General features: G+C 34.8%; 1 protein-coding gene and 1 pseudogene across 2 annotated transcripts; both read left to right on the plus strand.

Annotated features, from left to right (window-relative positions):
* The first annotated feature begins 184 nt into the window (after positions 1 to 184).
* On the plus strand, positions 185 to 3,337 carry LOC125588970 (annotated as a pseudogene).
* Positions 3,338 to 12,339: 9,002 nt separating this feature from the next.
* On the plus strand, positions 12,340 to 14,482 carry LOC106424783 (transcription factor bHLH80-like). Of its 2 annotated transcripts, XM_048760991.1 has the most exons (5): positions 12,340 to 12,934; positions 13,346 to 13,480; positions 13,581 to 13,646; positions 13,943 to 14,011; positions 14,186 to 14,482. In XM_048760991.1, the coding sequence occupies exons 1-5, from the start codon at positions 12,506 to 12,508 to the stop codon at positions 14,237 to 14,239; spliced, it is 753 nt and encodes a 250-aa protein (XP_048616948.1). In that variant the 5' UTR covers positions 12,340 to 12,505; the 3' UTR covers positions 14,240 to 14,482. The 2 variants fall into 2 exon arrangements, with proteins under 2 accessions (XP_048616948.1, XP_048616949.1); XM_048760992.1 differs by lacking the exon at positions 13,581 to 13,646 and having other exon boundaries at positions 12,356 to 12,934.
* Positions 14,483 to 27,733: the final 13,251 nt, after the last annotated feature.

Below are 27,733 nucleotides of genomic sequence, written 5' to 3' on the forward strand. Positions count from 1 at the left end.
TTGTTCCAATGGTTCACTTTATAATATAATTACACTATAATAAAATGAAATATAGAAGAATGTTGGTTTTTTACTCCAAATATAGAGTAAAAAAGCAACATTCCTCTATATTTTGGAGCAAATCCAACTCTTTATAATAGAGTTATTCTATTTTAGTGTAAAATATAGAGGAAAAAATAGTGTTTCATTGGAGATGTTCTAAAGGGAGAAACAGGCGAGAGAGATTGAATGAGAGAAAGAGTGCGTCGGTTCGAGAAAGTAACGTCATCACATGAAGGAAGCAGTGACTATCCACTAAGGTCGAGCGAGTGGCGCGTGAGATTTAGACTTTTTATGGGAGTGCTCCCTTTTTGCATTTTTACCTTTCTTTCATTTCCTTTTTCTTTTAGAAATATTTTTTTATTTTATTTTTTTGAAAAGAGAAATATTTGTATTCCCAAATTAATTATTTGGTTTCTTTTATTCGTTTTTTTTTGCTGAATATGTTAGTATCATTTTATTATATAAAGAAGAGTTTTACTCACTCCTGAAACTGTCACATGGGATTCCAAGCCAGAAAATCATCAACTTGCTGCTGACACGTGGATCTCTTAAAAATATCTCTCATTCGAGATTGAGGCGTAACCTGAGTTCCAAAAGAGTTGTTTCATCTTCTTCCTTATCCATCCGCAGAAATACGGTTACAGATTAATCGTCTTCAATTTCTTCTTAAATACATACCCCATGATCTCTTACTCCACTGTTCTTGAAGGCATGCCGTTGTAAGTTACTTCCTAAAAGATGACGATTTTATCAGCCAACCTCAGTAAGTTTCCAAACCTTTAAGAAACCCTAATCATCATTTTTTGTTTGTTCTCATCGGTTTTAAGGGATATGAGAAAATTGTTTTATTTGTTTCTACTGCTTCAGATTAGTGTTATCTCCTAAATATCTTCAATCCTTATGATGACTTGATATCTCTTGCAGAGAAAATTGATTACGCATTCCAAAGGTGAGGAAATCTAAACATGATTTCATACTCCCGTGCTAACACCAATATTGATCCCGCCAAGAAGAGTTAGGTTAGCTTTTTACAATCATTTTTTTTAATTATTCCGTAAAGACTGATTGGATTAGTTGAAAATATTAGTTTCAGATTAGCATTGTTGATTATGCATACATCACTCACTTAAGTTAAATCGTGTCCAATGTTACAGGTCCTTCAAGCTTTGTGGAGATTGAAAGGGTACTTAAATATTTACAAAGGAAATAAGCGGCGCAAGTTTCAAAAAATAGTGAGAAGAAGATTATAGGGGAGTAAGGATACGAAAAACCATTGTTTCAGAGTGTGTATCGAAGAATCTACAGGCTTTCGGAGTTTGAGAGATTTCTACAGGCTTTCGGAGTTTGAGAGATTTCGTATCAGCTTTGTTTGATTGTAAACTCAATGCAGGTTTCCAACTATAGTGACGGTTAGTCAACTCATAACTTAAAAGTGAATACATGTTGACCCAATCTCAGTGTTTATAATATATTTTCAGATTGATGATTGTATCAGGAACATTAACAAGCCATGGATGAAAAAGATAAATCTTTCAGATTCATAGTGACACCAATAACTGCTGTGAAAGCCACCCACCAAAAGCATTTACTCCGCAAGAAGGTTTGCTTGCTTTTCTCCTATGTTACCATCCAGAAAACAGGTGGGAATAAGTTTAATTTTTAAATTTCTTAATAATATGTGAATTGTAATAGGTTTAGGTGTATGTGAATATTATTTGCTTCAAAATCTGGTATATGGATGTTAATTGATGCAAGCAACATGTTGCATATTGTCTGAGAGCAAAGCTTAAACTTACCAAGCAGAGGAGGAAGAGATGGCTCAGATGAAATGGTCATGAGTATGATCTAAAGACATGTGTAGACTTTTACATATTGAGTCACGACATTCCCGATTCTGATGAACAAACGTCTTATCTTATACTCATGTGACTGATATTACATAGGAAGATGATCCCATGGATCCATCTGTAGATGGGGTGATGGTGTAAGTTGTTCTCTATGACACGAGTCATTGTCAATGCTAGTGACTGAAATGTATCAAATAGTTGCAGGTGGTCAAGAAGCTAACAAGGGGCAGTTATGGTTCAAGGGAATGTAGGAAACAACAACCACAAATTACAAAGTTGTAACCTGGTGATGACTAAACCTTCCACGGTAGGCACGGTTGAGGAAGAGTCGGTGACGGCGAAGTAATACACACAGACGATGAGCGTGGAGAGGGAATGAGATGGATGAGAAGCGAGGGACAACACAAGAGAAGCTGCGGAGATGTTGGAGAGTCATAAAAATGGAGGATAAGCGAGCAAAGAGTAGAAAGAGATCCAGACATGAGATGGCTGAGAAGGATATAGATGAAAATTGTCTCATTAGAAAACACAAACATGATGCTAAAGAGAAGGAAACAACTTCTGGTTGTGGATTACATGAAGATGATGGAACTGATGAGGATCCTGAGCCATATTGTTGTCCTGATGCATACTTCACAGTTTCAACAACACAATAAGTTCTTTCGCTGTGGGTCAAATATGGGCTCTCTATGATCCTTTAGATGAAATGCCTCGCTACTATGCTCGGATCAGGAAAATTCTGGATACTCAGCTGAGTTTGGGAGTGAGATGGCTTGAATCAAAAGCAAACAAGAAGTCAGTTCCAATCGCTTGTGGAGAATTCAAGTACGGAGAAAAAACACACAAGCAGCCACTTGATGTTTTCTCATGAGATGCCTCATGTCAGAACTGGCAAGAAGACCATCACCATAAACCCGAGGAAAGGTGAGACATGGGCCCTTTTCAGAGATTGGAAGCCGCAGTACGAGCGTCCATATAGATACGACTTTGTCAAAATCGAGTCTGAGCTGGACAGTGATCATGGCATTGGAGTTGCTTATCTAGGGAGAGTGGAGGGATTCACTTCAGTGTACGAACATGCTGTGCAACATGATTACTTCAAAATGATGATACCGTCTGATGAGATGCTTAGGTTTTCGCATAGATTCCATCTTTCAAATTGACTGGAGATGAAAGAAAAGGTGTCCCTGCTGGCTCTTTTGAGCTTGAACCTGCTGCTATTCCTAAAAACTGTCTTGAAGATTTGAAGGTTAAACAAGAGAGAGTGTAAAACCATAGTCTTGGTTTGAGTTCACTGCAAGTCTCATGTGTCTTTTTTTCGTATGTTGAAGATGCACAAGGAACTATGATCTGTGGTGTTTATGTTTAGTTTGTTTTGGTGAAACATGAAGCTTTTTGTATTTGATCTAACAACAGGTTACAATGTGTGTGATGAGTTTTCATTACAAGAAATGAGAGGAATGAGTTCACAGTTTAATAGTTTACTATATCTGGTTCAACTTGACAGATTATCTAGCGTACCATGATAGCCAGTTTAATATTTTAGTTTGTCTTTTAATGGGAAACACTTCTTATGTAACGCCTACAATAATTTTAAAGATATTAAATCAGAAATCATTATTTCTCATAGTCGGCAAAACCAACATTCTTATAATCTCTCAATAGGAACAAAAAAGTAAAATTGGGTTATTAAGCTTTACACTTACGATTTAAAAAAACAAGAGGAAAGTTTAAACTAATCTTCAAGACCAAACAAAGGCTGGGCAAAGAGTTTTCTATTCTTCTTCTTTTTTTGTAACAAAGAGATCTCTATTTTAAACACATTTCTTAGGATTATTTGACGGATCGACATCGTCTTCACAAAGCCTATACCAAATAAACATGCGGAAGCTCAAAACACCAGAGAGCTGTCATGTCAATGACATGGAGAACAACTACAACCTTTGCTTTTAGTTCAAGCAAATCAAGAAATTTATGACCATTCTTTGATACTACGTCAAGGGCTCAAGATTTAAATGCGACAACAACACACATTAAGGTTTCTGTTCTACTTAGCACATTATAGTTGTCACTTATGTTTCTTGATTTGTCTCATTACTATAGTATAACAAAAAATCAACCTTCATGTATTCTACATACCTTGCCGAAGATAACTGACACAACTTTTAACTAAAAAAAATATATTTGGATTAATAGGTATTTTTGATGTTTCAGAACCAATTCAATGTTTTCATACTATTCGTTTATGTTAATATACTACGTAACTACTAATTTGGAATGTACGTCTAACACTTGTTTGCTTGACTCGGGTAAACAAGACCGAGCAATAAAATTATCTAAGTCTTTTTCATAACATAAAAAAATTTTGAATGACACACTTTCTAAACATAAACAAATACACCGAGTGTTTACAAATTAAGGTAACCAGTTGTTTTTTTTTTGTAAACTTAGGGCATGAATGGTTTCCCTGGTACCGTCCGCAAACGCAGCTTTTGCGGTTGGTAGCGGTTGTTGGGATTTTGCGAAATCACTCAAACTGTTCTAAACCGTTTCAAACCGCTTTAAACCTCTTAAATTCAAAACATGGTTTCAGTTAGCGTTTGGGGCTGCAGGCGGTTGTGGGAGGGTAAATGTTTTTATAAAAAACAATATAAATAAGAAAAAATAAAAAAAAAATTAAATTGAAATAATAGAAATACTAAAATATATCTATTATATCTTAATTTATATTATAAAATTTTAAAATAAAAATATTTTCTATAATTTTTAAAAAATTTAAAATATAATTTTTTAAAATTTAAAAATATAATTTTTTAAAATTTAAAAATATAATTTTTTAAAATTTAAAAATATAATTTTTTAAAATTTAAAAATATAATTTTTTAAAATTTAAAAATATAATTTTTTAAAATATAATTTTTAAAAATTTAAAAATATAATTTTTAAAATTTTAAAATTTAATTTTTATATTTATTATAATATTATGATGTTTAGAATTCTTATAATTATATAAAATGTAAATATTTTTAATTTATTATCTAACCGCTGTTGTATTTGGTGGTTAACCAGTCATAAGTATCCCGCAAACACACCAATATCTAACCGCAGTACAATTCGTACAAATATCTTAAAACCGCTTAAAACCGCAACTATCCGCATCCGCAAACTCCCGCAACCGCAACTGATGCGGTAACACCAGTCAGGCCCTTATCAACCTCACCATTTCTTAAACTCACTCAGACCATAATAAGTTACTCCCTCAATTGGTCCAACAACAATCATCTGATCATAAACAACAATTTCGAAAACTAAAAACATTCACACAATCAGTACATCCAAATGTAATAACTTTGACAAAAAAATCCTCTAAATAAAAACTCCATTCTCCACTATTTTATAAATCACCCCCCCCCCCACCCAATAAAAAGGATACAATGGTATTGGAAAACTCGATTTTATCCTTTTATGATCGAATCCGATTGATTTATGTATTTTATAGTGTTATAAAACTTAAAACTCATAAAAGCAAAATATTAAGATTTCAATCATTTTTAGTTATATAAATGAAATTTAGTGCAGACAACATAATTATACTCACACCCAACTTAACATAAAAGAAAATTTACATAAAATTATATTTTTTATAAATTAATTATAAGTTTTTAAAATTATAACCAATCAGTTTAGCAATAATACTATACATAAATTTAGTCTCCCGGTGGAACTTAAAGTCAACAATCGTGAATTTTAAAAAATCTCTTCTTTTCAAAAAATCCAAAAATGATAAAATCTAATACACACAACTGACATATAATATTTCATATCATTTATCGAGTATTATATGTATTAAGAAAAAATCAAATAGTGTTATCTTTTTGTTACATAATAATTGTTATTAAAAATATAATGCAACTATTAAAATCAAAGTTTACATTATAAATTAGTTTATATGGAATTTTTTACTGTAAACTTTTTTTGTACGTTTTTGTGATCATTTATATTTTGTTAAAAATATTTAATCAGAAATCACACAATTTCAATGGTCATTTAACCGTTTTCAGAATAATAAAATATAAGCAAGAATTAACATAAATCAATAATTTACAGTATAATATAAGCATAAATAAATAATATATATAGTATAGTTTTAACCCAACAAAGCATTTGACTAATTGTTACTTATATATCAAGTTTTATAATAGAAATTTACTCTAGCTATTCTAATTATTTTTTTATTTATAATCCGTAGGGCGGGCCGACCCTAGTTGAAGATAAAAATGTTATGATATTACAGAAAATAAACTTATTTGATTAATTGGATTAGATAACTAAAAAACTATATTTAAGAATCTAACAAAACAAAATTTTCATTATGATCACAATATATATTATATTAGAGAAATTTCCTAGGACTGCTCTTTTTAAGTTTTTGTCACAAAAATAGCGCTCAATGAAGAAAATAACTAAAATAAATTTTATTAAAGGGTAAAAATGTATTTTTACCCTAGGGTTAACTAATCTAGACTTAGTGTCTAGAGTTAAGCGGTGAGGTTTTGGGGATAGAGTTTCAAATTTTTAAAAATAAAAAATAAATATTAAAAATTTCAAAATAAAAAAGGGCTATTTTGGTCATTTTCTTTTTTGAGGGTTATTTTTGTGAGAAAAACTTAAAAATGGCTATTTCAGAGAATTGTCCATTATACTATCCTTACTATCCGATTCATGAAATATCAAATATCTTCTTCTATGGTTATTAACCACCACCACCATTATTTCATCTATAATCATCACTGTCTCCAGTTCCGTAGCCACTTACACTTTGACTGACATCAGATCTATAATATGTGTTCTGGATTTTGTATTTGTTTGCATTTCGATCCTATCAACTACCATCTCTTTAACCACCACCTCTTCCGTTGTAACAATCATCACTTCTTCCGTAATCAACATCAACTTTTTCATGACCACATCACGCATCCACCATTATCGTAGCCACCATGTCCACCATCAAATATGTAACCTTCACTACCTCTTTCCTATCCACCCATTGGTTATGACATCCACATATATTGACCAACTTTGGATTGGATTATTGAAAAGAGGCAGGGGTATTTATGACCACCACAACAAAACTATGAAAGGATGATGATGGTGAACTGGTTGACAAAAAAAACTATAGATGTATGATTGTGAGTCTCATGTACCTCAAGCCAATTGACCAGATTTGAGTTTGAGTATGAGGATATGTGCAAGATATCAAAATAAACCAAAGAAGCCTCATATCGAGGCGGCCAGTAGGATAATTCAGTGTGTCAAAGAAACCATCAACTAGGGTTTTAAATACTCTAAAGAACTGATCTAGAAGTTGGAAATGTGATATAAATGGGGTTAGAAGTGTTAATTATCGGAATGCACAAGTGAAAGATATTTCTTCCTGAAAACAATATGATCTCATGCATAAGCAAGAAGAAAAAATATGTATCACTTTTTACAGAAAAATATCAAAATACATTGCAATGGAAAGTTGATGCGCCCAGCTATTGTGAATGAAGCAAATGTTATTTGATTACCAAATAAAGTCTGAATTATTATTTACATGAACCGACTTCGTGTATCTATAATATATATAATTTAATTTAATACCAATTTAACATATTGTATATAACGTAACAAAATTTGAATATATTTTAATCATATTCTATACATATTTAAAATGGTAATGCACAAAATGAAATAGTAAGTAATATATAAGATATATCCATTAGTTAACCATAAAATAAGTCAAGGTAATCAAATCATATATGTTTTTTACATTACAAGACTGTTCTTTTACTCAAACTAGAGTGCGTTTAGAAAGACAGTTTAGAATAGATCAACCAACAAAAAAACAACTCTTTATAATAAACACGTGCAATCTTAACTGATAAATCTGCATTCATGTTTTGCACTTGAGGTTGGTAGACAATTTGGAAATCTTGGAATCTTTCTTAGCTAACTCCTTCAATTTTGTTGAGATTTTTTGCCATGTTGTTGGTTCTTAAATCGTTGAAATTAGAAGTTTTGTCATGTTGTTATTTCCTTTAAGGTAATGAAGAACTTTATGTGCAGTCTGAAGATGAGATTTCTTTGGAGCACAAGTGTACTAACAAAGCTTGTTTACAGCGAAGGTGATATCTGGTCTGGCGATGGTTAAGTACATCATTTTCCCAACCAGTCGTTTGTAAACTAGAGGATCACCAAGAATAGGTTCATCAATAATGGAACAGAGTTTCACACTTGGTACCATGGGAATACTTGATGGTTTACACCCTCATAAACCATCATCTTCCAATAAACCCAAAGTATACTTTCTTTGTTTTATAGAGATGCTTGAAGATGATCTTGCAATATCTAAGCCAAGAAAGTACTTAAGATCGCCAAGGTCTCGAAGCTTGAAGAAAATCTTCATATCAGTGACAAGTTGCTATGTTTCATTATCACTATTAGACGCAATAATGATGTCGTCGACGTAAACCAACACTGCCACATATTTACCTTTGACATTTTTGATGAACAAAGTATGGTAAGCGTGAGATTTAGAGAATCTAAGTGACAACAATGTGGCACTAAACTTTGAAAATCACTGTCTAGAGGTTTGTTTTAAACCATACAGTGACTTTTCGAGCTTGCAAACCACATTAGGAGGTAGTTGAACACTTGATATTGGAGTATATCCATGAGGAAAAGTCATATATATTTCTTCTTCAAGATCACCATTTGAGAAAATCATTCGAAATGTCTAGTTGTCTGAGACTCCATTTCTTTGCTGCAAAGACTGCTAAAAGCATTTTCACATGAGTAATTATTGCAACCGATGAGAAGGTGTACAAAATCAATGTCATATTTCTGAGTGTACCCTTTGGCAACAAGACGTGCTTTGTATCTTTCTAAAGTAACATAAGCATTAAGCTTACTTTGTAGACCCATTTGCATCCAATTGCACGTTTTCCAGGAGCAATGAATATACTATCCAAGTATCATTATTTTCCAATGTTATCAACTCTTCATTCATCTCCTTTATCCATTCATAAAATCTCTTAGCTTGCGTGAAGGATGTTGGTTCAACATGAAGATTTACTAAGCATATGTAAGCTGTATATCCATCAGATATTTTCTCATAAGAAAGATATGCTACAAGCAGATAAGGGATATCTGTATCAGTGATGTTACAGTGGTAATCATGTACATAAGCAGGGTGTTTGGTTGCTCTCCTTGGAACAATCAGGTGCTTGCCTTGCCGTTACAAGAATGAATCCATTATTAACAAGAGCTTCATTCACAACTCTAGGAGGATTCTCAACTACATGAATATGAAGCTACTTTGTATCAGATTCATTTATAACTGCATTGTCAAGTAATGAGAACAAATCTGAAGTTGACAGAGAGGTGTCATTGGCGAAGGGGAAGATGTCTTCGTGAAACACCACATTACGAGTTATTTGTGTTATGTTTGTTTCTAAATCTAACACTTTGTACATCTTGTAACCTGCTGGATAGCCTAAGAATTCTCGTGGCTTTGATCTTGGTTGAAATTTATGCATGTTCTTCAAGTAAGTGAAGCTGTAACATAGACATCCAAGAATCCGAAGACCTTTATAATTTGGCATTTAATTCATTAGAACCTGAAAGGGAGACTTATTCTTCAGTAGAAGAGTAGGCAAGCGATTGATAAGGAATACTACAGTCTACAGTTAATACACAGTCTCCCCAATACTCTTATAGGATGTGACCTTGAAACATTAAAGCTCTTGCCACATTGAGTATGTGTTGATGTTTCCTCTTAACCACAGAGTTCTATTTTGGAGTTTCAAGACATGAATGAAATGCTTGAATCCCCTTGTTCCTGAACAACTCACTGAATCTTAACTTAGGTGTGTTATCAGATCTTACTCCCTTTACAGTCTTGCCATATTAATTCTCAATCAACTTTAAGAAATTCGGAAATATTTGGAGAACATCTTAAGAAAGTATTTATATCCTTCAACTATTTCTACAGAGAAAGGACGCCATACATCTATATGCAACAAATCAAATGCCTTTTCACAAAGGTTGTTATGGGAGATGTAAGGGAGATGTTTCTGTTTTTCTTGAGGAGAAATGGCCAATGAAAGGTAATTTTATTTCTTTGAGATAAGCCAAGTACATATGTGATTGCAGTAATCTTAGATACATATAGATGCCCTAACCTATTGTGCCACATAGATGTGTCCACAACTACATTCGCAAAAAAAAAAATTCTTATTAGATGACTCTGCAAGTGAAGCTCCACTGAGGACATAAAGGTTAGAGATTTGTTCACCATGACCAATCATCAATCCCCTGATTGGATCATGTATCACACAAGATTCATCATCAAATGTTACTCGACATTTCAAGTCACTGATGCTGAGAAGATTCATCCTAAAATCTGGTATATATAATGCATCATTTAACACCAGATATTCATTAAGGGCAGATGTTTCCATCCATGCAATCTTAATACCCAAACCTGTTGGTAAAGTAATTGATCTATTGAGAGTCTCAGTCAATGTCTCAAATAAAGATTTGTCATGAGAGACATGGTGTGTAGCACCACTGTCTATAATCCATGACTAAGAAGATAACACATTATCAGTAGCTCTTAATATGCTAACAAAATGTAATGTAGAATCCTAGAAAACCATACCAGGAAGTGTGGTAATAGTTCTACTAGTGAAGAAGCTACTACCATCTAGTCATTAAGAAGCTGAGCATTGAAGTAATTGATAATTCTGTGTATCTGATCTTTTGATAGTGTGTTGTACATCTCTATATTCGATCCTTTATCTATTAGAGGCTCATCAATTGTCAACTGAGCTACGACTGGCTTGACTGAAGTGTTGTTTGCAGAGCTTTTCCTAAGTCGGTTTGATCTTGTGTTTAAAACTAGGAGGATAGCCGTGTATCTTGTAACACTTGGCTACAGTATGACCTGTGTGACCACAATGGGAACACATAGAGCGAGATGTGCGTGGAGCAGTGTAGGGATCTTTGTTAGATGATTGATTATCCACTAATGATGATACATGAAACGCAGTTGCATTAACAACATGATGAAAGTTTCTTTAAATGTAATCCTAGTCAAGCAAGTTATAGACCTCTGAAAAATCAGATACATGTTTCTTCATGATAATTTGGCTTCTAGCATTTGTATAAGAATCATTTAAGCCAACCAATCACTTGATAATCTTGGTATGCTCTACTTTATTATTCATCGCTTTGCAACATGGACATGTCTGACAAGTCTGTGCACAATCTGCTTCATCAGGATCATCGAACATTGTTTTCAACTTTGTGTAATACGTTGAAAGAGTGGATCCTTGTTGGAGAGACCAGATTTGCTGTGTAAGTTGATAAGATCGTGGCAAGTTTGTGATATGAAACCTTGTACAGATCTTTCTATATCTCAAATACATCATTGAACCCTAAGATACTCCCATAAATTGTTTTAGTAACCGAGTTCAAGATCCATGCTTTGACCATATTGTTACATTTAGACCAAATTTGATAATGTTGATGTGATTCATGAGGACGCGGTAAAGATCCATCCACAAAAGCTAATTTGTTCGTAGCATCTAGAACAATTGTAATGGTTATATTCTAGGTATTATAATTCAAACCATTGAGTACCTTTGTGATGATCGATGTCCCTGGATTGTCTCCGCTTGTCTAGAAGTACAGTGAATATTGTATTCCATCGAAGACAAAAGCATTTGAAGCTTCAGAACCATTCGTAATCGGAAAAGAAGGTAACATAACTTGTGACGGTATTGGATTCATCGATATTGTCACCAGAATAGGTGGATCGGGGATCAGATGCGCTGGAATAGTGTTCAATGAAGAAGCTCGAGCTGGATTAGCTGATTTCGCCGACAAACCTGAATTTCGTGGTCGTCGAGTCGATCTACGAAGAGTGACCATTGTTGAGCTGAAAATTTGACGAAATGATCAAATTTGAGTTCGATTTTGGCAGAATAACCATATCACAAGTTCAGATAAAGAACAGAAGAAACGAAAGAGAGAGAGAGAGAGTTAGATCGATAAGAGATTATGTTATTCATCTTTTGTTACATTTACAAGTTGTTATGATTGGTTTATATAGTTTGTTACAAATGGTAAACCGAAATAAGTAAATCAAAATGTAAGACTAAACCAACTAAACCATTATATAATATGATATAAACCAGAACCCAGAACAGACTAACAGTAACGTAAAAGCTAGAATTGTTTCAATGTGCTTCACTACTGGTGATATTTCAAGAATCAACCGTAGATCTTGTCAAAGTCAAGAATTGGTATTTCAGTGTCAAAATAAGCACACGGTAAGTTTTTTAATTTCTTTTCGAGGAAAAACTAAAATTTAAGTGAAAGACAATCGGAGAACAATCTGGTCTGCTGCCAAAGAGATTTTACATATAAATAAAAATAAAATAATAGAACAGCGAGAACGAAAACTGGAAAAAGAGGAAACCTTTGTGGCTTTGTCTTATTATTGTCTCTACTGAATAAAAACAGAGAACTTCTGTTCACCGACTAAACCAGTCGCCGGTGAAAATCCGATGCAATCCACTCACAGCGGCGGCGGCGAAGGAGGAGGAGGTGGAGATGTGAGTCGTGGTTGCTTATCTCGGATCCGTTCAGCTCCGGCCACTTGGATTGAAACCCTACTCGAGGACGATGAAGAAGATGATTTGAAACCCAACCTCTGTTTAACTGAGCTTCTTACCGGAAACTCGGCAGGGTTAACAAGTCCCGACACGTTTGAGTTCCCTAGTTCCGTTGAGCAGGGACTGTACAATCACCAAAGTGGGTTTTACCGTCAGAACAGCTCTCCGGCGGATTTTCTCAGTGGCTCTGGAGCTGCGACTGATGGGTTTTTATCAAATTTTGGGATTCCGGCTAATTACGATTACTTGCCGCCGAACGTTAACATTTCTCCGGGAAGTAAACGGTCGAGAGAAATTGAAGCTCAGTTCTCTTCCCAGATGGTAACCTTTCTTCGACATAATCTGTTCTTATTTGATTAATTTTCTTATTGTTATCAATTTGTATGAAATTATAGTCAGTATTTTGAGTTCAGGCTCTGACTGAAATTAGTACAGTCATAGTTTAATGGGTCTTTGAAATGACGATGTAAAAGAGCAGTCTTGTCTAATTTTGACAACTTGCATTTGTTTTAAACAAAACTCAGCAAGTTGCAGTATTTTTTTTCCAGTGGCTGACATAAAACTTATATTAGTAGATGTCAAACGAGAAACATGCTTTATTAGGCACTACAATAAGTCCCTTATATCCAAGGCGCTCAAATCTGAAGCTCGTCTTACTCTTGTGAGATGGGAAATGTTCATATGATTCTTGGACTTGGATAATTAACTCTTTCCTTTTATTCTCTTGAGTAGAAAGAAGAGCAAATGAGTAGTGGTGTATCAGGAATGATGGATATGAACATGGATAAGCTTCTTGACGACTCGGTTCCTTTTAGGGTTCGTGCTAAACGCGGTTGTGCAACTCATCCTCGTAGCATCGCTGAACGGGTATTTGCTTAAAAGCTTCACGCTTTGCAGTCATAACTTGTGTTGTTTGTGTGTGCGTTCTTGTTTTTTTTTAATGTATTTTCTCTATTCATATGATTAGATGAGGAGAACACGAATAAGTGACCGGATCAGGAGGGTGCAAGAACTTGTTCCTAACATGGATAAAGTAGTTTTCTTTTACATTGCATACTAATTTTCAATTTGCTAAGAATCACGAAATGGGACCAAGATTATATATGCTTAAAAGCTTAAGGTAAGATTTAGTGGGCTTATTAAGCTTGACCATAAAGAAAAATGGATGTTAACTGTTGATGATTGTGAAGGCACTGATAAAAATTACGGTATAGTCCATAAACTATGGTTGTGCAGGTTTTTATTCGAAGATTCTTTGAGTGATATCTGATTAGTTTCCTAACGATATGAAAAGACTGAGATTTGATTATCTTTTTCCTTTTTTTGCAGCAAACCAACACTGCGGACATGTTAGAAGAGGCTGTGGAGTATGTGAAAGCTCTTCAGTGCCAGATCCAGGTTTATATATATATATATCAACATAAATTTAGCATATGAAATGAGGGAAAATGGCTCGAGAAAAATCTATCGGAAAGAGCAATTGAGCAATGATTAGTAACACAAACTGTAAAAATAAACCATTTTGTATTTTTATTTGTTTTGATCATTTTTTCTGTTTTTTTATTGATTCAGGAGTTGACAGAGCAGCAGAAGAGGTGCGGATGCAAACCTAAAGAAGAACAATAAGGTTTCCTTTAGAATTGATATATATATATATATGTAATTTTTATGTTTAATCTTTAAATGGATGGTCTGTTCGAAAAGTCGAAACATGATCCTTTTATTGGATTAGAAAAATGTTATGACCATTTCGTGGATGGTTCATAACCAATAAATTATGATTTGTAATCTTTCGATTTATGTATGACGGTGTAATCTCCTATATAAGGAATCTCTATGTTATGAATAAATATAGATTTTTTCATGACTTTTATAACATGTTATCAGCACGAAACTCTAAATCCCTAAGTTAATACCTAAATCGAAAAACCCTAAAATCCTAACCCTATCTGACGAACCCTAAATCTCGATCGCGTCTCTTGTTCCCGCATCTGTTCTAGCTCGCGTCCCCGATCAGCTTCAGCCCAAGGCGTTCTTGATCTTAGCTCAGACGTTCGCGATCCGAGAGCAGCTCCAGCACGCGACCTCTTCCTCGTTCGCGACAGCATCAGACAGCTCGCGTCCGACGATCAAGGCGTTCCTGATCAAGCAACAAAGGACGTCCGCGATCCGATAGAAGCGACTCGATCCATTCCAGCTCGCGTCCCGTTCGTGTCCAACTCGCGGCTCAACTCCTTTGGTGGTCCGATTCAACAATCATCTAAGGTTAAAAGGTAATTCAAAACCTAAGAACCCATAATCGAACATGGATTGATTGATAAAGAATGAAACCCTAAAACCCTAATTTTTATGAATCAAAACCATAGGGTAATAGATAAAAAATCCTAATTGAGTAAATCGAAGCTCTAAAAGTTCGATACCCCAAACCCTAAATCATGTTCCTACATGATTAAAACCCCAAATCGGTTTTTACAAGTTAAAATCCGATAAACCCTAACCCTGTATCTATAAACCCTAAATAATATAAGTATCAGAATTAATTATACTATAATTATCAAATCACATATTAAAACCCTAATCGAATATTTTGAAATCAAAACTGTTTTCGGTTTTGATCATTGAGGTTTTAAATCTGATTGAATCTGATGCTATGTTGCTAGAATTGTTTGACCGTTAAATTGATAGATTTATTTTCTCATTATACTTGGTTAATTGTTCATCTGATTTAATATTGTTTAAACCGACCAGGCTGTTAAAACATTGATTGAATCCGATAGGTTGCTTGTTTGTTTTTCTTATATAATCCGATAGGTTGATAGATTGATTGAGGTTTACTTGTTTAAAATACGAATGATTTGATTGCATGATTCTTGAGGTTTAATATCATCTGCTAGGATTGATAGTTTTGTAATATGATTTGTTTTAAATAGAAACCCTAAATAATCCGTATGATAAGTTATATTGATCTGATTTGGATGTCTTTGAGAATCCGTATGCTAGGTTGATAGATTCATGATAAAATCTAATGTCTTGAGGTTTAAGATTGTATGCTAAGTTCGATTAAATTGATTGATCTGATTATATGTTTTTGAGGTTTGATAAATTCGGATACTAGATAAATTATTTACACATGGTTTATGCTAAATACCAATCAGCTTTGAAACTGATTCATTGAAATTCATGCTTGAAATCTATATTCTAGTATTGCTAGAATCAGCTTTGAAACTGATTGAGTGATTAATAAATTTTTTTACTAGTCTTGCTAAAATCCATTGATTGTTAAACCTTAATTGCATGATTAATTGAATCCGTTTTTGCTAGTCTTGATAAACCATAATATTATGAGCATATTGAAATAGTATTGCTGAGACTTGCTAGAAATTGACTGATTGATTAAATGCCATTAAGATTGATAGTGTCATTGTCCTCACAAGATTGAAATCCGAATTGATTGTTTTTAAGAGTAAGACCGCATGAAAATTATACCTAACTATTGAGTGATATATGATTTGAGATGTCGAAAATCAACCTGGATTTTGCTGCCCTAAATCTCTCTGGAGATAATTATTTACGGTGGGCATTGGATACAAAGATTATCATAAAGTCAAAAAGACTTGGTGAATTTATCATAGAAGACAATAATGCCAATGAGAATGATTGATACAATGCAATATTAAGTATTAGCCATCATCTTATTAAGAGTCTCAAAGATCAATATCTGAATATAGAGAATCCTCTAGACATTTGGACATAGTTAAAAAATCGAGATATGATCACCAAAGAACGGTGTTATTACCAAATGACATATTTGATTGGAGGAATCACAGAATCCAAGACTATAAGTCCATGGATGAGTCTATTGCTAGCTGGGCAAAATAATAGATTTTTTTTTTTTTGAAACACTGGGCAAAATAATGGATTACCGATGAGAAACTGTGAATTGAGACCTCATGGATTAACCCCATTACCTGATACCAATAAGGCCGCAGAAGAAAAAAAAAAGGTAACCACGTCCAGAATGATAGACCACACGATCATGGCCGTGGAGGGTGGAAAGGACGTGCCCATGACCACTATACACATTTGGCCGTGGGAATCACTATGGCAGAGGCCGTGGGTATCAACTCAATTTGAGCTATGGTCAAGGCAGTGGCCGTGGTATATCCTTTAAACCACAAAGCTCGACCAAATCAGTGTGCCATAGATGTGGAATGGGGAACCATTGGGCTAAGATATGAAGGACTCCCAAACATTTTTGTGACCTCTATCAAAGAGAGTCTGAAAGGGAAGAATCCTGAAACCCACTTGGTCTATAAAGATGGTGAAAATAATTTCGAACATGATCAAGATGATCTTATGGAATATGAGACTTATGATTGCCTAAAAGAATCAAGTTGATAATCTGATTTCGACATCAAACTTGTGTGATTGCTTTGCTTATATGTTTTCTCTGATTTTTATCTCCTTAAATTTATTTCTATTACCTTGTCTGCTTAAATTAAATGAATGAATGATTTTTCTATATGAGTACATTGAAAAACGTCAATATAAGTACTAAAGCAGGTATCACCAGTCTGAAAGAAGACTATGGCTAGGCTAATATATTATTGCCTAAGAGTATGCATCTAGAAATCAATGATGCCTTATTTTCACCCAGCTCTAAGAGCAAGAGCAGTCTATTGAGTTTTAAATATATAAGAATGAATGATTTCCATATTGAAACAATGGGCGAAGGAAACAAAGAGTTCCTTCAGATATATGTATAAAATCGCCCAATGTCATAATAAGTCCTAAAGACTATACCTGCATTCTCTACTGACCTAGACTATGCAAAGATCAGTATCATAGAGGCTAAAAGCCTGCGAAAATATACACTTTATGGCACGACCGGATTGGCCATCCTGGTCCAAACATGATGCGAAAATTGATATTCAAAAGGCACACACTAAAAGATAAGAAGAGTTATCCCAAAGAATCTCACGTGTGTAGCATGTACACAAGGGAAACTCATTAGGCCATCACCAGTAAAACAGATTCGAGCTTCTTTTTCATAAATAAAGACTATATGTCTAGATAATACTGGTGAATACATGTTCCAAGCGTTTAAATGATTATGGTATGTCCATGAGGGTAAGTGTGGACAATTCTGTGATACATGTCCATACCAAGAACGGCTTGGCCGAAATCTTTTAAAAGGCAAATAGCTGATTGATATACCATAACTTATGAGGTCAAAACTCTCATTCACAGTGTGGGCCACACGAAATTTACATGCACCTAAGTTAATAAACATCAGACCATTTAGTGAGCATAGATATCCCCTATCACAATTATTAACGGGTCAAGAGCCAGACATACCCCATCATAAGACATTTGGATGTGCTGTCTATGTACTAATTGCTCCACCACAGAGAACTAAGATGGGACCTCAAAAGGAGGATGAGGATATATGTTGGATATGATTCTCCCACAATAATAAAGTACTTTGAGCCAACTATGGGTGATTATATTTGAGGCCAGGTACACGGATTATTTTATGACCAGGAGGAGTAAAAAATAATAAAGTTGGTAAAAGAATGGTAAAAGAAATAGATTCCAACCATCAATGTCTTGGCAAGATCCTCGGACTAAAGAATGTGAAATAGACGTCCAAAGATTATACATTTACAAAGATAGCTAATCAAATGCCAGACACATTTGCTGGCCCGAAAAAGAATGACTACGTCACATATAAACCAGCTTGTAAAGCACCAACGAATTTGATGTCCAGGAAGAGACACAGTCAAGTTGCTACAGAGTTTATACAACGTATGAAACGTGGTAGACCAAATAGGTTCCAAAAGATAAGAATCCTCGGAAACAAAACAAAGGTGCAGAGAATGATAATCAAAATCCAAATCCGAGGTTACTAGAGAAACCATCCCAGACATGGAAATAAAGCCGGCCGGCTCTAAGGTACTGGTACCAAACAATGTAACTTGGGAAGCCAAGCTGTAAAGTATTAAAGGTCCTGATAATAATGAATCTCAATCGATTATATCATGTCTGAAACATAATGAAACCAATAAGGAATGTCGACATAAGATGATTTATTTGCATACAAGGTAGCACTTGAATTTATGAATATAAGCGAAGATCATGAACCCACGTCAATATAAGAGTGCGCACTCGTAGAACAGATTGGATTGAATGGAAACGTGGGGTTAAATAGTTTAAGGAAGAAAGACGTATTTGGCCATATGATTAGGCCATATGATTAAGACGCCATATGATGTTAAAACCAGTGGATATAAATAGATCTTGTTAGGAATAGAAATCGTGAGATATAAAGCTGATGTTGTACAAGGATTCTCACAAAGACCAGTAATAGATTATGAGGAGACATACTCCCATGTGGTGGATGCAACTACTTTTAGATTTCTCATAAGTCTGGCTATATAGGAGAGAAAATTAGACTTGCAGCAAGTTGATGTAGTGACTGCATATTTATATGGTCCACTGGATAATGAAAGTACTAGAGGGTATTGAGCTGAAAGTACAACAAGTTCTCGAGAACAATATTGATAATCATCAAAGTATATGATCTGAATATCTTAGGAACCTCTGGATACAATTTTCCAAACAGTTGAATATCTTAAGAAAGAGTTTGAGATGAAAGATCTTGGAAAACAAAGTTTTGTTTGGGATTACAGCTTGAGTACATTAACAATGAAATCCTTGTGCGTCAAATAGTATATACAGAAAATGGTACTCAAGAGATTTAATATGGACCAGTCTCACCCATTATCTAGTACATGGGCGTGAGATCACTTGTTTTGGACACTGATCCATTTAATCCAAAGGTGGACGATAAAGAAGTCCATTTAGTCCTGAGATGGGCGATGCATAAGTCTTGCTTTAGACACTGATCTGATTGGTCCATAAGAAGGACGATGAAGAAGCCTTTGATTTTGGTTTATTTTATACTAACCAGCCCAAAGAAGGGTTATTTGGTTTTGTTGATTTGTTTTCAGACAGGTTATGTTTTACACATGGTGGTACACGCATATCACAGCATCATCCAAGATTTTGTGTGTGTGTATTTGAGGTCGATGACTCAATATGTTCGATCAGATTGTGGCATGGCCGATGGTAAAGAAGAACCAACTATGATGTTCGATGACGAAGCATATTCTGCCCAAGATCTTCATCACCCATGGATTGCAGAAAATTGGAGAGGTCCAAGGGACCTTCAGTAATGTCCAAGTCAGGGGGAGTAATGTGTGTTGTACTCTTTTTCCTTCACCATAGTTTTGTCTCAATTGGGTTTTTTTGGTAAGGTTTTAACGAGGCAACATTAAAGCACATTACAAGCTCTAAATGGTTAAGGCATCCAAGGGAGAGTGTTATGAACCAGATTGTGGATGGCTCATAACCAAGAAATTATCATTTTTAATCTTTCCATTTATCTATGACGGTGTAATCTCGTATATAAGGAACCTCTATGTTATGAATAAAGATAGGCTTTTCCATTACTTTTATAACAAAAAAAACAATTTATTTGTTGTATGAATTTTAGCTGTGAAATCTTGGTACAATAAGGAGGAAAATCTTTAAGAATCAATAAAAAGTGTGTTTATATATCTATTTATCTATTACTATAAAAAACATTTTCTCCTTCCTCTTTAGGACACATCAGCTGCCGCCTAGATAATTCATTCCCTCACTGCATGACACGTGGCGTGTAATTTCGAATTGCGAGTGTCTATGAAACACAACGTTTCGTGCTTGGCTTTAATCTGTTATTGCGTCTTGGGCTCTAGGTGTATTGCTTATTGCGGCCCAAAAAATATTGCTCACACCTTAACCCTAATTGATCGGTCGCGTGAAAGCATTTCGTTACTCCCTTTCTGCAACGGCGACGCATGACGCCTGCGATTCCTTTCTCTTAACCTAAACGGCCAGAGTCATGGATTCGTCTTTATTCCAACTAAATTCAATTGCCCACTACAGACTCTTCGATGCGTCATTCGTATCTCTTGGGCGCTGTGGATCTGTATAAATATGTAAGTAATTCTTATCTCGATCTCATATTCTCTTTATCCCCGGCGATGATGAGGAGGAAACTGAGGACCGTAAAAGCTTCTCCGACGACGACGAAGAGTACAAAGTGTTCCGCGATTTTAAGATCCAGGCCTGGAAGAATCGGGTAACATTATGACCCCTCTTTTGTTTCTCCAATTTTATAAGCGGTGGATAGGCCAAGAGGGACTTATGGAATCAATTGTATTGGGTTGAACAGAGAATCATGAAGGTCAATCAGAGGATTTTATTTCAAAAATTAATAATTATCGTCATGAAATGTCCTCATGGCGGAAAGATAATCAACCATATGGGAAGGACAAAATCCAGAATCTCCAACAAGTGTTGGAAGAAGTACAAACAGATAACAATAGATCACAAGAGGATATTATCGAGATTTCCAGGAAATTACAAGAGGCCTATAAGGATGAAGAGGTATATTGGCATCAGAAGAGTCGAAATATGTGGTATTCATCTGGGGACCTTAATACTAAGTTTTACCATGCTTTGACAAAGCAACGTCGGATCCGAAATAAAATAGTGGGTCTCCATTACGAAGCGGGTAATTGGGTCACAGATGAGAACGGTGTTGAGAAGGTGGCAGTAGATTATTTTGATGGTTTGTTTAGTTCGACCAATCCAATGGAGTTTAATAGTTTTTTGGAGGAGATAGGGCCATCAATTTCTCCCCAGATGAATCAAATGTTACTGCGATCAGCAACGGAGGAAGAGGTTCGACAAGCTTTATTCATGATGCATCCGGAGAAAGCGCCAGGCCCGGATGGAATGACAGCTCTATTCTTTCAGCACTCCTGGAATGTCATTAAAAAAGATGTGGTTGAATTGGTGAATAATTTTTTGGTCAGAGGAGATATGGACCCATGGTTAAACATAACTAATATTTGTATGATCCCAAAAAATAGAGAGACCTACAAGGATGACATAATTAAGGCCGATAAGTCTTTATAACGTTGGTTATAAGATTATCTCGAAAGTTTTGTGTCAAAGGTTGAAAACTTGTCTCCCCCGTCTAATTTCGGAAACACAATCGGCTTTTGTGGCAGGAAGCTTAATGTCGGATAATATTCTTATTGCGCAGGAAATGTTTCATGGTTTGCGAACCAAAAAGTCTTGTCAAAATAAGTTTATGGCAATTAAAACGAATATGAGTAAGGCATATGATTGGATAGAGTGAAACTTTATTGAGGCTCTACTCCCCAAAATGGGATTTGATACTCATTGGGTTAAATTAATGCGAGAGTGTATATCTTCAGTTCAATATAGGGTACTCCTCAATGGGCAGCCACGAGGCCTTATAACCCCTCAGCGGGGACTACGTCAAGGGGATCCCTTATCTCCTTATTTATTTATCATGTGTACTGAGACTTTAATTACAAATATAAAAAAGGTGGAACATGTGAAACAATTAACCGGTATGAAGGTAGCAAGAGCGTGTCCAGCAATTTCTCATTTGTTATTTGCAGATGACAGTCTGTTCTTTTGCAAGGCAAACAAAGAAGGGTGTCAAACTATTCTCATGATACTAAAGGATTATGAGGCTGTTTCAGGGCAACAAATTAATTTTCAGAAATCCTCAATTCAATTTGGAAATAAGATTGATGAATCCAGCCGTCAAGAGTTGAGAGATATTTTGGGAATTCAGAACCTAGGCGGAATGGGTTATTATTTAGGCTTGCCAGAGAGTTTAGGAGGATCAAAGATACAAGTGTTTGGTTTTGTACAAGATCGTCTGAATAATAGGGTGAATGGTTGGACATTTCGATTTTTCACCAAGGGAGGAAAAGAGGTGATTATTAAATCGGTGATCACGGTCCTGCCAAACCATGTGATGTATGTGTATCGGTTACCGAAAGCTACAGTTAAGAAACTAACGAGTGCAGTAGCTTAGTTTTGGTGGAGTCCAGGAGGAAGCACAAGAGGCATGCATTAGAAATCATGGGATAAATTATGTGTACACAAGGATAATGGTGGGCTAGGATTCAAGGATTTGACTGATTTTAATACGGCGATGCTTGGAAATCAATTGTGGCGGCTGATCGAGAAGCCAAATACTCTTTTCTCTCGAGTTTTCAAAGGACGGTACTTCAGGAATGCTTCACCCCTGAAACCGATTCGCTCATATTCCCTGTCATATGGCTGGAGGAGTATTACTTCTGCTAGATCTCTGGTTTGTAAAGGACTAATCAAACGGGTTGGAACAATGTCATCTATTTCAGTATGAAATGATCCTTGGATCTCATCCACTCGCTCGAGACCAGCTAACAAAAACTTTCATAATAGTTATCCGGATCTCACAGTGTATTCTCTCTTTAATCAGGAATCCCGAACATGGAATTTACAGGTCATTTTGTAGCTCTATGCTTTGTTGCCTGTTTCCTTTTACTTTTTTTTTCAAATGCAGAAACAAAATTAAGAACTGCTTATTTGCTCAACCAAAAAAACTATACATCTTTCCATGCTTTAAACAAGCATCTTGCCGTAAATGAAAACCGAAGAACAGCATGCCAATCATAATGTTTTTTTAAAATCAAATGCTAAAATTATTCAAAACAAAAACCCCTATTGTTTACATCTACAAATGCATAATACAAAAAAAAAATTAAGCGGATTTTTGGCTATTTCTATCTATGAATTTGCACTGGTCTTGTGGAAAACCAGTATATCCATAATATTAAAAACATATACCACATTTAAATTCCTTTTCCATGCATTTTCCTATTACCCACGTCCTTTTATTACAAAACTTGCATCCTAAGCTCCAACAAATCGAACCAAAACAAATACTCAATTACGAACAAGGTTCGCGCGTAACAAAAAAAATATTAATTGAATTGAAAATTTAGAAACCAATGACGCCTTCGCAAAATAAATACAGTCAAACTCATAGACATATAACATAACAAAAAAAAAGACGCACGAATGACTTTCTTGTTCTCGGTTTCTATACTAAACCAAACGCTCGGTCATCCCAAAATACACAAACCAAAAATGAAAAAACACAATAACAAATTACCAAATCAGTCAAGATTTATATCAAATTAAATTAAATTACAAATACGGAGATCCCTAATCTACAGCAATCAGAAGATAAATATGTAAACAAAATCTTAAAAATATGGGTGTGATTGGCTATTGCCGTAGATGCTACACCAATCTTGGTTTGTATTTTTTTTAATCTCACGGCTTTTTTTTTTAAATCCACAGCATCCTTTAAATTCATGTCTTTATAATTTTTTTTCAGAGACAAATACCTGCAGCCTAAATTTGAAGACTTTTAAAAATTAAAAATCTAGAGCCAAAGCAAAAAAAAATCACAACAATATTTCTACAGCCAAAAAATAAAATCACAGCTCTTACTAATCAAACCCTATATGTTATCAGAAGATAACACCCGCTGCTTTATTAACATTTCTCTAAACCGATTCTCAAACATGATTAACACACGAACAAAGTTAGAAAAATGGAAAACCCACCAAACCTCCCTCAACCCTCTCATATCATCAATATTCAAACGACGTCTCTAATTATATGGAATCTGAAATGGAGGTCGACCAAACCGTCAACACCTCAGGTGAAGACATTTCTGAAACGGAACCTGCATCTTATCTCCACGACCTGAGCCTCAAATATTTTGCGTCGGAGCCACTGAGGATGATCTTCGATCACAAACGCTTGCTGGAGCTATGCTTAGAAAACAATAACCCTGAAGCACACTATGTTAAGGGGATTTAATCAGTTTTTCTTCCATCATAGACCTAACGCAGCACTCAACCACCTCCGCAAATCTGCAAATGGAAAATACAACAAGGGTACGTATCTTTGTGGTTTATTACTTCTGTGCACATGAAATATCAAAGAAGGAAAAAGTTACTAAATATCCTAGACTGGGAACACAATCTACTGACGACCAAGCGTCGCCAGAGGAAAATTAAAAAAAAAACCTTAAGTGTCTATCCTATTCAGCTAGAGGATATATACCTAAAAAATATGGTCCGACTCAAACCCCCCAAGAAGTTGCGACCTCCACAACAAAAATCATCAATGCAAGAATTGTTACTACTTCTTAAGAATTGAGAAATTTGTCAATTACATTGCTAATAGATCAAAAAAAAAATATTGTTAGAAGATAAATATCAAAAGAGGATGATTATCCAACTTGGACACCTGTCCTGTTATAACATCATCTTTGTCATCTCTACGTGTCTTGTTCTCTATTAAAGAGATGATGACTCTACGTGTCTTGTTCTCTATTAAAGAGATGATGACTATGTAATTTTGTTGCACTATAAATAGCTGAGTTAAGTTGTTGTTCGTAGAAGAAAAAAAAGATACAACAATAATGAAGATCACTTTCTTCTTTACTCATCAAAATCACAAGACCAACTCTTACTCTCTCCTTTATTATTATTCTATTTTCTCTATAAATACAAGTATATACATAACCATTTATATCATGAGCTAATAGTTCATAATACGTTATCAGCACGAAGCTCTGGCCAACTGAGGTTTATCAATCTGAAAGTTCTTAAACCAGTCGAGGTAATGTTTAAATTTATGGGTTTCAATATACTTAATTTATTTAAATTTTATTATTGTTCCGGAGTGAAAGGCTAGGCCTTCTCCGTTTATTTTCGGGATGATAGGCGTTGCCTTCCCCGACTGATCGTTATGGTAGGCTATGCCTTTACGATCAGAGAAACACGTGGTAGGCGTTGCCTCCGTGAATAAAAAAAAATATAAAGGTCAAAAATGGCAGACTAAGTCTAATCGGACCTTGAAATAAGTAAAAGTCAAAATGGTAGACCATGTCTTCTCGGACTTTGAAAAATGATCAATATGGTAGTCTAAGACTCCTCGGATCATGTGGTAGGCTAAGCCTCCAATTTTATTTATGCTATTTAAATTTCTGCGATTTAAGTTATGCTTTTATTTTATGTCTTTAATTTCTGCATTTAAATTATGCATTTAATTTCCGTCTTTATATATTATTATTCTATGAATATGGTTATCATGTCAAATTTGACAAAGTTCAAAATAAATGCCCTTAATATTACGAGAAATAATTTTAAGACTTGGGCAGTGGGTGCAAAGATGCACCTGAGAGAAAATGAGCTTTGAGAAATTATCGATAAGTTGAAACTATATCGGATGAGAAAAAGATAAAGCCATGATAATTTACACTACTTTAATGATGGTTTATAAGATGAGTTGTATCATGAGAAAGATCTAGAAGATCTTTGAATAATCAAATCCTTGAAAGAAAGGATTCACCAAATTGTTGGAGTTGATGTAAATCCTCCGTGAGAATTGAAAAGAAAAGAAACTCATGATACTAAACCATCAAATCGGTCCTTCTTGAAAAGGACAAGGGTGTGGATGCGGTTGAAACCGCTATCGTGGTCGTGGAAGAGGACGAGGAAGAAGATTCCGTCCCTATGAAAATAATGGAAACTTCCACGAAAATGAAAGTGGTCGGGTGATAAAAGGCAAACAGAAAAGGTTTGCTATAGATACGGCCAGAAAGAAAATTGGGTACGTAGTTGTCGTACGCCAAATATTTAGCCGATCTATATCGAGAATCAAAAAGAAAAAGAGAAAGGAAGTATATTAAACTTCGTCTCTTATGAGCCCGAACCATTTTTCGTAGCTTGAATACTCATCTCGATGATTCAGATTTTCTGGTTGGTCCAGAAAATGAAAATAAAATATCGATGTGATATGAGAATTATTTTCCTGAATAAGATTTTGAGATTCAGGATGGACAAAATATACCTGATAGGTATTGGGTCATCGTCATGACTACTAAAGGTAACAAATATTTTTCCTCTTTTAAATTAAATAAGTATAGTATCTAGTAATATAAACATATTATTGGCTCTAGAAGAGCTTATGATAAAAAGACATGCATAAAAAAAAAAGATGGCAAAATTATAAATGAGTGGTAAACCTGAAGTTTACTGATATATAGCCATCTCCAATAATGTTATCGACATTATTTTGAAATGTTGAAAAACCAGAAGTTTTCACATATAGCATGTCAAGAAAATAAATGAAACAATCATGGGTGATGAATCATCAAACAAGTTCACAATATGTGATTTCTTTAAGCAGGCCCCAAATTAAGATCTCACTCTAAAGGATTTGAAACATAATTCATCCCAAATGGGAAAACTGAATATGTTATTGGTTCTAGAGTGGGATTCAGTACGAGATTTTAGACATGGAGTGTCATCATCTCGAGGGGGAGAATTAAAGAATCCTAGTGAGTGGAACATTGAAAAATTATGTTCGCACTAGAAAAAGAACTTGATAAAGTAAATTCAAGTAAGATGATCCCCATGATCAGGTGTAATGCAGTTGTGCATGTAATAAAGACATATACAGTCCAAAGGGATAAAGTATATGGATACTTAGAAATATGCTCGCAAGTTTGCTAGAAGCATATGATAAGCTGATGGAATGAGATATGTGAAATGAATTACAATGAAAAGTAGGATAATCCATTTCCAAAATGCCTGCCAGACATTTTGATGAAATAATGAAATCTCATATTCCAGCTGAAAATGCTCCAATAAAAAAAAAATATCCTAAACGGACGATATATGAGTCTATGGCACGCTAGAGACGTGATAGACCACTTTGGTTCCAAAGAGTCCTCGAAAAGGAGCAAAAATATAAATAGAGGATGAATCTCATGAGGAGACCGTTGATATGGTTAATATAATAGTCAGGTACCTGGGTAAATCATCGATGATGATAAAGAGATCTCGATTAACCATATCAGTACGGATAAAAAGATGGAACCAAAGAGAAAATAGATTGTCGACAATAAAATGAAAAAGCGCTATATAAATAAGGATTATGAATCTACCTCTATGTATGAGGGTAGAGTGAATTGATTGGCCATCAATTCGATATAAAGCTCGTTCGAAAAACGAGAGATTTTTGGACCAAAAGTCCAAGGTATAGTTCTCCAGAGAATGAAATGAAAGATGACCTTGAGGTATGAAAAAACGGCTTGTTCCGAGGTCACTGGAG

Source organism: Brassica napus, chromosome C6, assembly GCF_020379485.1.
Source record: "Brassica napus cultivar Da-Ae chromosome C6, Da-Ae, whole genome shotgun sequence".
NCBI lineage: Eukaryota > Viridiplantae > Streptophyta > Magnoliopsida > Brassicales > Brassicaceae > Brassica > Brassica napus.

Bases quoted from the DNA above. Each gene is read 5' to 3' on its own strand.
- LOC106424783 (XM_048760991.1), top strand. From the start codon at position 12,506: ATGCAATCCACTCACAGCGGCGGCGGCGAAGGAGGAGGAGGTGGAGAT. The intron at 13,647-13,942 runs GTAGTTTTCTTT...CTTTTTTTGCAG, and splicing joins TTGTTCCTAACATGGATAAA to CAAACCAACACTGCGGACAT. The intron at 14,012-14,185 runs GTTTATATATAT...TTATTGATTCAG, and splicing joins CTCTTCAGTGCCAGATCCAG to GAGTTGACAGAGCAGCAGAA.